This window comes from Anastrepha ludens, chromosome 6 (genome assembly GCF_028408465.1).
Source record: "Anastrepha ludens isolate Willacy chromosome 6, idAnaLude1.1, whole genome shotgun sequence".
In the NCBI taxonomy this organism is placed as follows: domain Eukaryota; kingdom Metazoa; phylum Arthropoda; class Insecta; order Diptera; family Tephritidae; genus Anastrepha; species Anastrepha ludens.
This window is the reverse complement of record NC_071502.1, coordinates 25,717,871-25,731,312: the sequence shown is the minus strand read 5'-3', so window position 1 is coordinate 25,731,312 and position 13,442 is coordinate 25,717,871. Positions and strand designations below refer to the sequence as shown.

At 38.3% G+C, this 13,442-nt stretch overlaps 2 protein-coding genes across 4 annotated transcripts in view; one reads left to right on the top strand and one right to left on the bottom strand.

Annotated features, from left to right (window-relative positions):
- Positions 1-13,442, bottom strand: part of LOC128865962 (farnesyl pyrophosphate synthase-like) — a 61,498-nt gene that overhangs the window by 14,479 nt on the left and 33,577 nt on the right. The gene's annotated exons all lie outside the window — the stretch shown is intronic.
- LOC128866023 (farnesyl pyrophosphate synthase-like) lies at positions 5,711-13,253 on the top strand. Of its 3 annotated transcripts, none has more exons than XM_054106486.1 (9): positions 5,711-5,897; positions 7,996-8,144; positions 8,891-8,973; positions 10,435-10,505; positions 10,581-10,721; positions 10,796-11,157; positions 11,228-11,457; positions 12,682-12,891; positions 12,944-13,253. In XM_054106486.1, the coding sequence occupies exons 2-8, from the start codon at positions 8,011-8,013 to the stop codon at positions 12,864-12,866; spliced, it is 1,206 nt and encodes a 401-aa protein (XP_053962461.1). In that variant the 5' UTR covers positions 5,711-5,897; positions 7,996-8,010; the 3' UTR covers positions 12,867-12,891; positions 12,944-13,253. The 3 variants fall into 3 exon arrangements, with proteins under 3 accessions (XP_053962461.1, XP_053962460.1, XP_053962459.1); XM_054106485.1 differs by having other exon boundaries at positions 12,964-13,252; XM_054106484.1 differs by having other exon boundaries at positions 12,682-13,253.

Below are 13,442 nucleotides of genomic sequence, written 5' to 3'. Positions count from 1 at the left end.
AGCTGCATTGATAGGAGCTTCAATCCCATTTCTTGGAGGGCTGTGAGAGTTACTTTCATACCCAAGGCAGGTAAAATCTTACACGTATCCCCACAGTGTTTCAGGCCAATCAGTCTTTCATCGTGTTGAAGGTCCTTGTGAGGCTGTTCGGAAGGTATGAAATCTCTTGGGGGGCGTTTATCGGTTGCCCAACCTGCCTATTGTAAAGCCAGATCGGTGGATTCTGCTTCACAAACTATTGTCAGAGATATCGAGGTGTCCCTTTCTTAGACAGAGTTCACTGTGGGCGCTTTCCTAGACATTGAGGGCACTTTTGACTATGTCCTTCCGGAAGCAATCACTACGCCTCTGGGGGTCGGAATCAAGGCAATCAATCTGCTTCATTAATACACTCCAAAGCGGAAAACTTTCATAACCAACTGATACTTATTTTACTTACAAATTTGTTCAATCACCGATGGTCCGCAGTTTGCCCAAACTCGGAATGTCGTCAATTCCAAAAGGTCGAGCTATCACTGAACAGACTATAGCCACTATAGACACTTTTCAAAGAATTGCGTTACTTTATCTCCTATTTTTCTTATTGATAACTGAAATAATTCATGCCTTGAGATCTTTAAAGTAGCTCGCACAAGAAACCTCTTACCAAGTCGAAGCCTCTTTTTAAAGAAATTCGACTTTTTTTTTAGTTCATTCATATACATATGTATGAGGGTACATCCACGGCAATCGAAATTTCATAATGCATCGCGAGTGCACTGTGCATACCAAATTTGTAGTTCGGTACATTTTTTTTTTTGTAATATTTAAATAATCACACCAAATTTTACTTCGGGCTGATATCTTCCACTAAATTTTTGCAAACTTTTTTTTTTTGTTTTGTTTGCTGAAATACTGTATATTTAGCATTTTTGAAAATGATCTTGAGGTAGAAGCAGAGCGAGGTTGCCCAATTTCTGGCGCCAACGTTGGCAGCTTACTTTTTATCTGACATCAAAAAGTTTCAAATTCATTTTAACTGAGCTGAAAAGTTCCCATCACTATAAGGGTTACATTATGATTGTCCAGCCGGTGCATGAAATAGTCATTATTAAAAAACAGGAACTTTTCTAATTTTTGTTAAATAACAATTTTTTTTTTTAATTTTTATTTAAAACAAAAAAGAAAAACTTGTTAAAATTTTATATAAATGATCGTTAAATTACAAGGGCCGATGTTGAATGTGATCCACACACACTACTTCATTTGACATTTTTCAAATTTCAGACTAACTCAATTTGAACCATGGAAAGATACACAATCGAGCAACGCGTTAAAGTTATTCAGGCTTATTATGAAAACGGGCGTTCAAATCAAAATGCATATCGCGCACTTCGTCTTCATTTTCAGTTATGAGCCGCATTTTCACCTCAGCGGATTCGTCAATAAGCAGAATTGCCGCATTTGGGCGAATGATAATCCAAGAGTGATGGCCGAAAAACCAATGCACCCACAAAGAGTGACTGTTTGAAACCGTCTGGACTCCCTCCTCACAAAATGGAGCTGAAAATAGGTTGTCTTGTTATTTTATTAAGAAACCTAAGTCCACCTAAACTTTGCAATGGCACGCATTTGATGGTAAAATCACTGAAAACTTTCATAATAGAGTGCACAATACTCACAGGATGTGGTACCGGAGAAGATGTATTGATTCCCCGAATCCCTCTGATACCATCGGATCTACCATTCCAATTTAAACGCTTACAATTTCCGGTAAAGACATCTTTTGCAATGACCATTAATAAATCTCAGGGTCAAACCTTCAACGTTGCAGGCTTAGATTTGAGTGTTGACTGTTTTTCACATGGCCAACTGTATGTCGCTCTTTCAAGAGTAGCCTCTAGAGAAAACATGTTTGTATTGTCTAATGACAAGAAGGCTATGAACGTTGTATATAAAGACATTCTGTAATATAGTAATTGTTGAAAAAATAAAATAAATACGAAAGGTTAATATGCAAAAATGTAGGGTATGAATTTAGATATCCCAAAGATGGCAGGAAATCTTCATGCTATAAAGAAAGGGAATTGTTTTACTCCAAATTTAACGCGTGCGGGCCACGGGCAATAATGAATAAGCCAAAACTACTGGATCGATTTTAATCATTTTTTCAGTGAGTGACATAGGGTATATATTTTATACCCGTGCGAAGCTGGGCGGGTTGCTAGTTAATTATAACTTGGAAGTTCCTGAAGAGTATTGGTTTGGGTGATAGTATATCATCCCTATGAAGAATGGGACTATGTAGGAAGTCTTCTAAGATCTTTAAATGTCCTTTCATATCCCCACTTTTAAGCTTCGCTTTCAATCAAGATTGGAAGCAGTATCATGTTCACAAGTAGGACATGTTTTCATAGCCCCTGTAATACCATCACATATCAGGCGATGCTGTTTGTTTAATTCGTTTACCAAATATTTTGGTCGTGATTTTTTGTGTGAAAATTTGGAAAATTCTTGGAAAGAAAACTGTATATCGGAAATTTTACTTACTGCTATGAAGAAAATAATTAATAAAGTTTAAAACTTCTATGTATTTATAATAAAGAACCTTATTCAAAAATTCAATTCACATTTCATCAAAAAAGTACCGGGAATTGTTCAATAAAACGCAAAATAATTGTTTAATCATCAAAACTTATTTTGTTGCCCTTAAAACAGGTTCCATTCGAAGCAATGCACCTCTGCCAACGATTAGCCCAGTCATCAAACCACCTTTTAAACGCGTTTGAAGAGATCTTCTTCAGCACATTCTCTCTCAAACATCGCAATACTTCCAAATAATATTCTTTATTTATCGTAGAACTATTTGGAACGACTTCCGAGTGCAAAACACAATGATAATCAAAGAAAACGAGTAACCTGACTTTCACTTTTGACCGACTTTGACGTGGTTTTTTGGGTTTCGGCTCATGTGGATAGTGCCATTCAGCCGCCTGTTGACTGGTTTGCATGTCAAACCCACATACCTACGTCTCATCCCCTGTTATGATGCGCTGGATAAACTTTGCGTCCTAATTCACTTGTTCAAGCATGTCCTCAGCCACATTTTCCGATGAATTTTTTAAAAGAAATTCAACGCTCTTGGAACGAGTCGAGCAGACACGCGTCTTGGCGTTTCATACCCAATTGATGGTGTAAAATGTTGCGAATTGATTCGATTGATTCGTGAGACACGCTAAGTTCACGGGCTATCTCTCTCAAGCTTAAATGATGGTTTTCCAGCATCATTTCCTTGACTTTGGCGACATTTTCATCCGTTGAAGACGTTGATGGGTGGCCAGATCGTCGAAAATCTTCCACGACTTCTCGGCGCTCTGTAAAAGCCTTATACTACTCGTAGACACATGCTTTTGACAAAGCAACAAATTCAGCATACGAAATCCCGTTCAAAACACAAAATTTAAGACAAATTCTTTGTTCGATATTTTTATCCATAATAAAAATCGCAGAGCACATCTGCGCTTGACTGATATAATTAAATGTCAAAAACAAGCTAATTGACAGATTACGCTCAAACTCTGCGACACTATAGAGGGCAGTTGTACCAACATTCCAGCAAAAACAATTTAGACATAAGTATGTGTAATGCGCGTTTTTAAATGAACAATTCCCGATATTTTTTTGACAGAATGTATTTCATTGTCCCTCGCTACAGTGGCTATAGTACGGGAACCAGGGGTCATTTTGACCTCATCATTTCATGCCGACTGATTTTAATACTGAAGTCAGACGCCATCCAATGGATGACGAAACCAACTGTCAGCTGGTCCAGTAGCGGTGGGTACGTGCGTGGGATGCTGCGAAACGTGTCGAAAAAAATGTTTAAATAAAAAAAAGTAGTCAGCTGCGCCGGAGAGAGGGGAAAATACGTCAGCTGAACAGGCGAACTTGTAAAATAAATTAAAAAGTAAAACTACTTATGCCGATTGAAATTTGTTTACATAATTTTGGACACATATGAAAATATAATAATGATGGTCAGCTGCGTTTATAGCGGTGAGAAGACCGTCAGCCGAAGCAAGAATGTATCATTGCGTTCAGCTGACGTATTTTCCCCCCTCTTCCGCGCAGCTGACTAATTTTTTTTTTACTAAATATCAACAATACATGAAAAAAATTTCAGCCGGTATAAAATGAGTTGGTAGAAATTGTTTTTCGACACGTTTCGTACCCTCCTACAAACACACCCACCACGGGTGCGCCAGCTGACGTTCACTTTCGTTATTCATGAAAGCTAAATCACAAGTAGGTATAGTCAAGAATTTAACGGTATAAAAACGCAGTCCAAAATCGACCCCTGGCTCCCCGACTATTAACCCCATAAGAAAATAATACAAGAAAAAAACAAAGAAAATACATAAATCTGCCCTCTTTTCTCTTTTTACGAAGTCGCATTATTAGACAGTGAATTTACATTAAATCACTGCTCCAATTACTTCATCAATTATGAATTCAAATCAAAATTTAAACAATGGGAAAGTGAACAAAATCCTTAATTTTGACAATCTATCCACAAATACCATAAAAAACACAAATCAAATCAGTTGTTCTCATAAAACCACATTTTGATTGGTATTGATATACAATTTGGTGTAAAACTAATCCCCCTATCATATCAAAAATCTGATGAACTTCATTAGCAGCATAAAATGGCTAACACAGCCACGAATTAGTCATCGTTCATAGTCCGAAAATACTCAACCCTCCCACCCCTCTCCTTTTGGTACTATCGTTTTCCTTCATCTCTTTTTCCTCTCCTTGTAATGGTATCACAAAGCATGAATCAAACTTCTTTCGTCCAAGTGGGCCCACTTTCTGGACAACCATTACAACCTAGCCTAACCTAACCTAATCACCCCATCGAAAGCTTTATAATTTTTGCAAATGGCGTCGGACGTCAATCGTATTGGTCACTTGGGAACTAGACAGCTGCAGTAAACAAACAGAGCGCGTAAAGGTCAAAATAAAGATGTCCATCACTCAAAATCATTGTTTTTTTTTCGTTTAGTACAAATATTAATCAAATTGAATGATTAGTTTTGCGCCACCTTGTTTTTACTCTCCTTACAAAATTTCAACTTAAGTTTTGAAAAGGTTACACATTTTTTATGTTTTTATTCGAGTATTTTGAAAATTGTTCTTTTGAGAGATTTTAGGAAAGTCTTACATAATTTTCTCATTTCGGAGGAGCTTTCAACCTGCATTACAACCAATATTTCACAGCTGCTTTTTTGTCACTTTCATATTGCAACTGAATGGCTTTGTTGTGGGGACTAAAAGCTTGGGTTGGTTTGGCGTAAAAAAGAAACTTAAAACAGATTCAACAAACAGATCAAAATAACTAAGAGACTAATACATACATATGTACACAAGTAGGATTACAAAAGTAAGTATTTATTTGTTAATTCCTTTGATTATCGCATTGGCATTCCGTCTTTAATATCCGAGTCCATTATTTATGCACAACCCGATGTAGTGCAGTCTCTAACTGCTATTTGGGGCTGTAACTATGGGAAAATTATTCAAAATTATAAATATTAATTCAGTTTGAAGCTCAAACGCAAACTTTCCCCCTTGTTGCCACTCGATTGCGCGTGTCGTGTGTACTTGAGCTTGGCTTTATTTTAATGTGGTCAAGTTTCTTATTCTCGCAGTAATAATTTGCTTTCGGTGCATTAAACATTTGCGGGGCTTAGATTTTTAAAAACTAAGGATAAAACCGATAAAACATTGGCATAATAAATGCTAACGGGAAACGCGATAGTGACAATTGAGTTGAAAAAGATCAAAAAGTAATCGCCATCATCATAAAGTGGATAAGTAGCAGTGATCTTGCATTTTGGGCAATAAATGTAAAGGTAAACAAGGAGCGACTAATATTAGAAAAAAATTTCTATTGTTTGATGTATCATGTCCTAAATGGACCCACTGAAGAAATTTTGTTCAGACATGGAGTTTTTGAACAAAGTTAGTAGAAAATATTTAGGGTGATAAATGAACTGTAAGAGTTGACCTCTCTATCGGTCATAGTCCGTCCGTGAGAAGTTGCCTCGCCGTGTCGCTCTAAGGGCTCACTTGCTCACATTTCTCTAACGGTAGCAGCAACATCAAACGAAACTGTGAAATTCAAACAATTATTCCGTGGAAAATTCGTTTGATGTAAACTGAGTTTAATTCCTGACACATTGACTTAGGAGATTTATTTGTGCCGATATTTACCAAGCAATATTCTTCGCCCGTCCTCTTGACTTCAGATACCTGCGTTAGGAGAATAAAGCACAGCCAAGTGAATAATGAATCAGGACTTGGGGCAGGTCCAACAATCCTGGCTTCAAGCTTTCCATCGAGATGGACATGTGGTCTAACTTGCTTCAGGTTGAGATGCTAGTTCTCTCATTCAGCACCAGCCTAAATCTTGAGAAAGGTCCATCTAAACTCATTAACGAGTGATAAAACCTCCTTCAGTTTCTAGGAAAAGTACATACTGTAGTGTTTGACTGGTAACTGATCACAGTGGCAGTGTAGGCAACGAGTGCTTTCTCGAACTGCAAAAAAGCATTAGCCAAGGGCATCGTAACTGAGTGGTAAATCCAACACGGATAAGTCCTAATGGGTAGTAGAAAGACTTGGACCGAAGGCAGTTTCCGATTGCTCGCTCGGCAGAAAGGACATCAAATTATTAGGTAGCATCAGGCTACTTACTGGTTGCCCAACAGAGTGTTATTCCGCATGCCGCGAAGAAATTTGTCTACTGGCAGGGAATGTCGGTTTTGTATTAAGATTGATAAAATGTCTAGTCACATTTTTCATTCAAATCTTGCATCGTCAAGCCATTGAGCGTTAGGAACTTAGCTACCAAACACCTTTTATCAGGGGGAAGCGTCAGTCTCCATGAATAAACAAACAAATTGAAAGGGAATTATTTGTTTGTGAAGAGGAAGAATAAACGAAAAAGAAACTATCAAACGCAAGAAATTAGACACACACACACTTTCTTGCCACGGCGTCATTCGTTTCCTTTTTTATAATTCGTGCTTGCACAATTTAAGAAGCGACACTTCCTTTTCATTAGTTTGTTTAGTTTAAAGGACACAAATTACAATATTAACAAGCCATTCACTGAATTTTCACAAACACGCAACTTCTTCTCCTTTTGTTTTTTATGTATTGGTAAGGGGTCTAATGTCAGGCATGTCGAAATGGCGAAAACTAAAGTAACTGTAAAATACCTTCAGTATTCAATTCGCCTTGACCTTTAGTAGATACGCCTTGACTTCACCGATTTGCAGTACGTACAGGGAAACTTGCAGCGATTACAGAGCTTAGTTTAACTTATTCAAATATTAATAAAAAAATTGAAAATCTGTCTTTCAAAAATGAACAAAAATTTTGTTTCCTCAAATATTATAATATATATTTTTTGAAAAAATTAATATATTTTGATAAACATATTTATTCCTAAAAAATAAAGCAGACAAAAAATTAAAAATGTTAAAAATACCGGAAAATTTTTCTCTTCAGAAAACGTTATACTAATATTTTCAACATTGAGTAAACCTCAAAATTATAAATTTTTTTTAAAACGTTTTACTTCTTATTTACTCAAATTACAAATCAGCCAATTTTTAGAAGAATTTACGCCTATTTGAAAAAATATTTGAATGACTTAAAATGGAATCGCTCCCAATTCTTATTTAGTTGTATGGAAATATTTTGTTGTTTTTTTGTAATATAATCCTGTGATCGTGATATTTGAATTTTTTTTGTTTTTTACTGCTTTTGGATATTTACATACGTAAATATCTGAGAATAGACAAATTTCACTAATTGAGTTAACTACAGCACCTCTGACCCAAGTACGAATTAACCTGGTAGCATAAACAAATTAGTGGAATACTTATAAGAAAATATTCACAACTACCATTTACTAAATATATTGTAATTGCTATTTCATAGGAAACCACAACGAAAATGCTTTCGAAAGTACGCAGATGGCCACAGATATATTCTACTGTCCGCGCAACAATTGGCGCATGTTGTGCCCACGCCAATCACACAACTTTTGCTCAGCCGCCAGTATCACAACGCATTGGAAAATCAGCGCGGTAAGAAAAAATTGCATATCTCATTATGAATCCACCATGAAAAACCAAACAGATTATTAATCAGTATGACTGCAGCTACTAGACTATGACTAGCTACTGTTGTGTACAAGAATAAAAAAAAATGACAAAATGGCGCGGTTTTAAATTTGGCACTCTAAAAATCGGAAATGAGATAATAATATGATTCTAGTAAAGACCATAGCCATTTATGTTGTGTATAGCCATTTTTCAAAAATTATAAATCTTCCTCTGGGGTGATTAATTTTATGCTGCCTTGTATATTTACGAGTATAAAACCAAGTGGAATTTGAAGGTGATTTCAAATGATTAAATTCACACTAAGATGAGCAACCGAAAAATGTTTTATTGCCAAAAAATAGGCATATCGTGCCACCAACGCTTTGAAATTCATCATTGAATTCCCACGGGAAGAATGTACCTTTCCACAAATTTGGCTTACAAAACTGTATTCACAAATCGTTATTATTTGTTTCCTAAGCTGAATCTGCATTGAAAGTCAAAGATGTGTAAAAGAAAGTGGCGACCATCCGCAGCTCGCATCGAGTATTGTACTCGTAGAGTGATAATAAATGAATATTTATGTAGAAAATAAAAGGCTTGCAGGGTATGTCTCGTCATTTCATAGCCACTTACTGTACTTGTATATATTTGTATATTTTCCGAAACTCTGTGTGTTTGATATTCTCAATTCTCCTCATATTGGATATTTTTGATACTTTCTTTAGTGCCTGTTCAACAATGGAAAATCCTTACCCAGGTGTAAAGATATCGAATGAAGAAAACCGTGAATTTATGGACGCATATCCAGGTACATTCATACATACTTTTATATCCATAAATATAAAACTTGCAGCTATACAATAGTCAAGAGGTGTACGACTGTAAATAAACAGACCCCTCTCAGAATGATAGTCAGCATCAAATTTTAAGCTCTATTTACTATCTGGTTTTGTATCTGTTTTTTGAACTTGACCCTTTTTCCAACGTTTCAAAGTTTCTTAAGGTTTGTGGTCTATATTAGCGGAGCATTCAAGTATGCCTTGAAAATAAATTATTTCAAAAGTTTGCAAAAAAATTAAGGCGCGGTAACTTCAAGGCGCATGCGCTTTGTTATCTAGTGGATCATTCTATTGGCTTCTCCATTAAAATATATGTTAAAGTGTTTGTTAGATACATCTTCGTAGTGAGGTAAGATAAAAAGTAAAAATGGCTGTCATTCCTAAGGCGCTCAGGTTGCACCCCAACTTTTAGGCCTCTTCCGTCATGAAATTATGCACAAAATATAACATTAAAGTATTCGTAATGGGGGAAAAACACCCTGTATAAATCATTTTGTCTTAGTTTGGAGAACCACGATTGTCCTACAACAGAGGAAAAAATGTTGCTAATTTCAATTCAATTAAGGTAAGGCAAGGTTGTCCCCAAGGTTGTCGCCCCTTCTCTTCGCCGTCATCCTTGATGACCTCATGAGCCAACTGACTTTGCACAAAAAAGGCATCGTATGGAGTTTTACCGAACATCTCGAGGACCTGGACTTCTCCGATGACATCTGCCTCCTCTCTCACAAACTCTCTGACATGCAATCGAGAGAGTTTACCACAATAACGCAAGGCAGATATTGATTGAGGGATGCCGGTAGAATTCGTTGAAAGCTTCCGCTACCTCGGCTGCATCATTACGGCAGATGGTGGAGCAGATGAAGATCTTAACTCCAGGCTAAACAAAGCAAGGGCGGCTTTCAGTATGGAGGAGCTCGCAAATCTCCAGGCGCACTAAACTACGATTCTTCGGTTCCCACGTGAAGTCCGTATTGTTGTGCGGAAGCAAAACATGGCTGGTCTCTAACATCATCACACACAGGCTACAATCCTTCATCAGCAAATGCCTCCGCATCATCTGCAGAATATTCTGGACAAACACCATCAGTAACGATGCAGTGTGGAGATTAACGAACGAGGAACCCATCCTTAAGCAAATCAAACGCAGAAAGTGACGATGGATAGGTCCCACATTAAGAAAACCACCAGATAGCATCACGAGGACGGCACTGGACTGGAACTCGCAAGGGAGCAGGGGTCGCGGTCGACCAAAAAACACTTGGAGAAGGCCGAGGCTGCGCGAACTAGCAGATGCCGAAATCTCATGGGACGGTGCAAAAACAACAGTACAGAACCGTGTAGGATGGAAGAGTCTTGTCGAGGCCCTATGCTTCCTAGAGGAGAGAACAAGGAAAAAAATTCAATTCTACCTACATTTTCCTTATTTACAGATATTGCGCGTGACCTTGCTGAGATAGTTGGTAGGGACAATAACAAGGACGCTGCAAAATGGTTTAGAAAGGTAACGGCACTCATTTTCTAAGCTGAAGTTAAATTAAATCACCCTCCACTACAATATTTCTTGATTAATTTATAGGCCTTGGATTATAACATAGCAACGAACCTCAAAAAAAATGGTCCAATCACCGCCTTGACTTACAAATGTTTTGTCAAGGGCAATGAACTCACTGCCGAAAAATTGAAATTGGCTCTCATACTTGGCTGGAGTATTGAACTGGTGGGCATCTCTGTTAGTTATATCTACGTTATTGGTAAATTACCTGATTTCCTACATTTTCATGCGCTCTGTAGCTGCATTACGCGCTCCTCATGTTCGATGACATCATGGACAAGAGCACCACACGTCGGGGCCAGGTGTGTTGGAATGCATTGGAAAACGTTGGTCTCAATGCTGTGAACGATGCGCTCATGATTGAGAATTCCACCTATGTATTGCTCAGAAAGCACTTCCGTCATCTGGATTGCTATGTGGATCTGATAGATTTGTTCCATGAAAGTTGCTTTGAATGTTTACGTGGACAGTCAATAGATATGCTCATTGGCAAAAGGAATGTCAGCACTTTCACTATGGAGGCGTGCAATGCGATTGTGGACCACAAAACTTCATCTCATTTGCTCTATTTACCTGTAGCTGCTGGTATGCACTTAGCGGGGTGAGTACAAATTCAAATGGTAACTGAAATTCTAAAAATTTGCGATAATTGTTAAACTGTTTGTGTTTAGAGTTAAAAACCAGAAGGTATACGATGAATGTAAAGCGATTACATTTGAATTGGGTCATTTCTTCCAAGTGCAAAATGATTTCCTTGATTGTTTTGGAAATCCTCACAAAACTGGCAAAACTGGCACAGAAGACATACAGGCCAATAAGTGTACCTGGTTGGTGGCATCTCTCTTGGAAAAAGCTAGCCCGGAACAGAAAAACATTTTAGAGGAATGCTATGGACAAGACGGTAGGTGTAATCATACACATGAGCAAGGAAATAAAATCATAAAGGATACAAATATCCACGTAAAGAGCAACATGATTTAGGGCGTATTGGCCTGTGCGCCAAGGTAAACGATTATCTCACCAGACTTTCTCTCTTTTTCACTGCGAGGAATCTCCAACTTTCGACCTTCTTTACCACCTAGACAAAGGAGGTCAAACTGAAACTCAAGGTAAAAGTCGATGACACTTAAGACACACAACTGCAATTGCCACTCGAGCCAAAATCGCAATAAGGTCCTCAAATCGCTTGCCGGCAGCACTTGGGGCAAAGACAAAGAAATGTTGCTATCGACATTTAAGACAATTGATCGGCCGGTTCTAAACTATACTGCGTCACTAGTGACACGCAGTGGATGAAGCTCCAGACTTGCCAAAACACTGCTATTCGGACAGCGACTGGTTGCCTCCTGATGTACCCTCTTCAACACCTTCACAACGAGGCATAGATGCTCCCTCCAATGGAGCAAAATAAACTGCACAGGAAGCAGTTCCTGTTTGGGTCCTGTCGCAGGTTTCACCCTTGCAGACACATGCTTGAGCTAGAACCGCCTCCCAGGCACGTCAGGAGACATATCCTTAATTACGCAGACGAGATCCAGGATAAAACTAACAGACATTTACTGGACCAAACAGTGTTTAGGCAGAGAATAAACGACATTCATCGGGAGACCGTCATCATCTTCCTAAGCTCCCGACCACCGAATGTCGTAATCGGAGTCCAACAACCACCTAAAGCAGATGAAGAGCTCCAGCTTCCTCGTAAGACCCACGTAACACTGGCACAATCAAGTTCTGGACATTGTAGCTGGTTAAACTCCTACTTATCCAGAAATGACCCCGACATAGTCCGGCAAGTGGAGGCACCCCTTACGACACTAATCACCATTTCACATGCCCCTTAAAACCCACTCATCTAACATCCCTCTCCCTCTGGACCCAGCCTTCCGAAACAGCAAATTTCCTGGGCCTACCTGTAGATGAGCTAGACGAAGACGACCGGGGATATACACTACATTGACAGTGCTTGTATTACTGCTACAACAACAACAACAGGGCATATTGGTATAAAAAATAATCTATTAATAATTTGAAGCTCCAGTCGGCACTTAAAATTTCATTTACTCATCATAAGTCGGTCATACATCACATAACGAATTTGAAATGAATGTTCCCATTTCCTTTTCAGATCCCGAGAAGCTAGCTCGTGTTAAACAACTTTATGAAGAATTGAATATACGCCATATCTACGCCAAATACGAGGAAGAATCTTACAGGAGGATAAAAAAACTTATTCAAAACGCATCGGAGGATGCACCACGTGAAGTTTTTCAATTGCAACTTAACGTAATTTCTGATGAAGCATTCCTGTAATAAGAAAAGTAGTTGATAAAAAATAGTTAATAGTAATAAATTGTGGGCTGAAAAAATGTCAGCTACTGGATAAGTAGATACTTTGGTAATATTTCAGAGCTAAATCGCACCGAGCCCGAATTGTGCTGGATTATTTGACGAAACTCCAAGTAAATACCATCGTGCAAGCACCGTATTCACCTGATATGTCCCCGTGCGACTCCTTTTTTGGTTCCCAAGTTGAAGTTTCCCCTTCGTGGAAGGAGATTTCAGTCGGTTGATAGAGAAGGTCAAAGAGAATGCGACGAAGGAGCTGAAGACCATCCCTTCGTTGGCCTACCAGGGGTGCATGGAGGACTGGATTAAGCGTTGGCACATGTGTGTTGCTTCAGATGAAAATAGATAAAATGAATTTGCCTGAAATTTAACTCTGTTGTTGTTTTATTTAAACATTTCCAGTAATTTCTGATAATAGGGTATATATATAATTGGCGCGCACATCCTTTTTGGGTGTTTGGCCGAGCTCCTCCTCATATTTGTGGTATGCGTCTTGATGTTGTTCCACAAATGAAGGGACCTTCAGTTTCAAGCCGACTC

Coding starts and splice junctions, on each gene's coding strand:
- LOC128866023 (XM_054106486.1), top strand. CDS start 8,011: ATGCTTTCGAAAGTACGCAGATGGCCACAGATATATTCTACTGTCCGC. Junction 8,145..8,890: donor CGCATTGGAAAATCAGCGCG/GTAAGAAAAAAT, acceptor TACTTTCTTTAG/TGCCTGTTCAACAATGGAAA. Junction 11,458..12,681: donor GGAATGCTATGGACAAGACG/GTAGGTGTAATC, acceptor TTTCCTTTTCAG/ATCCCGAGAAGCTAGCTCGT.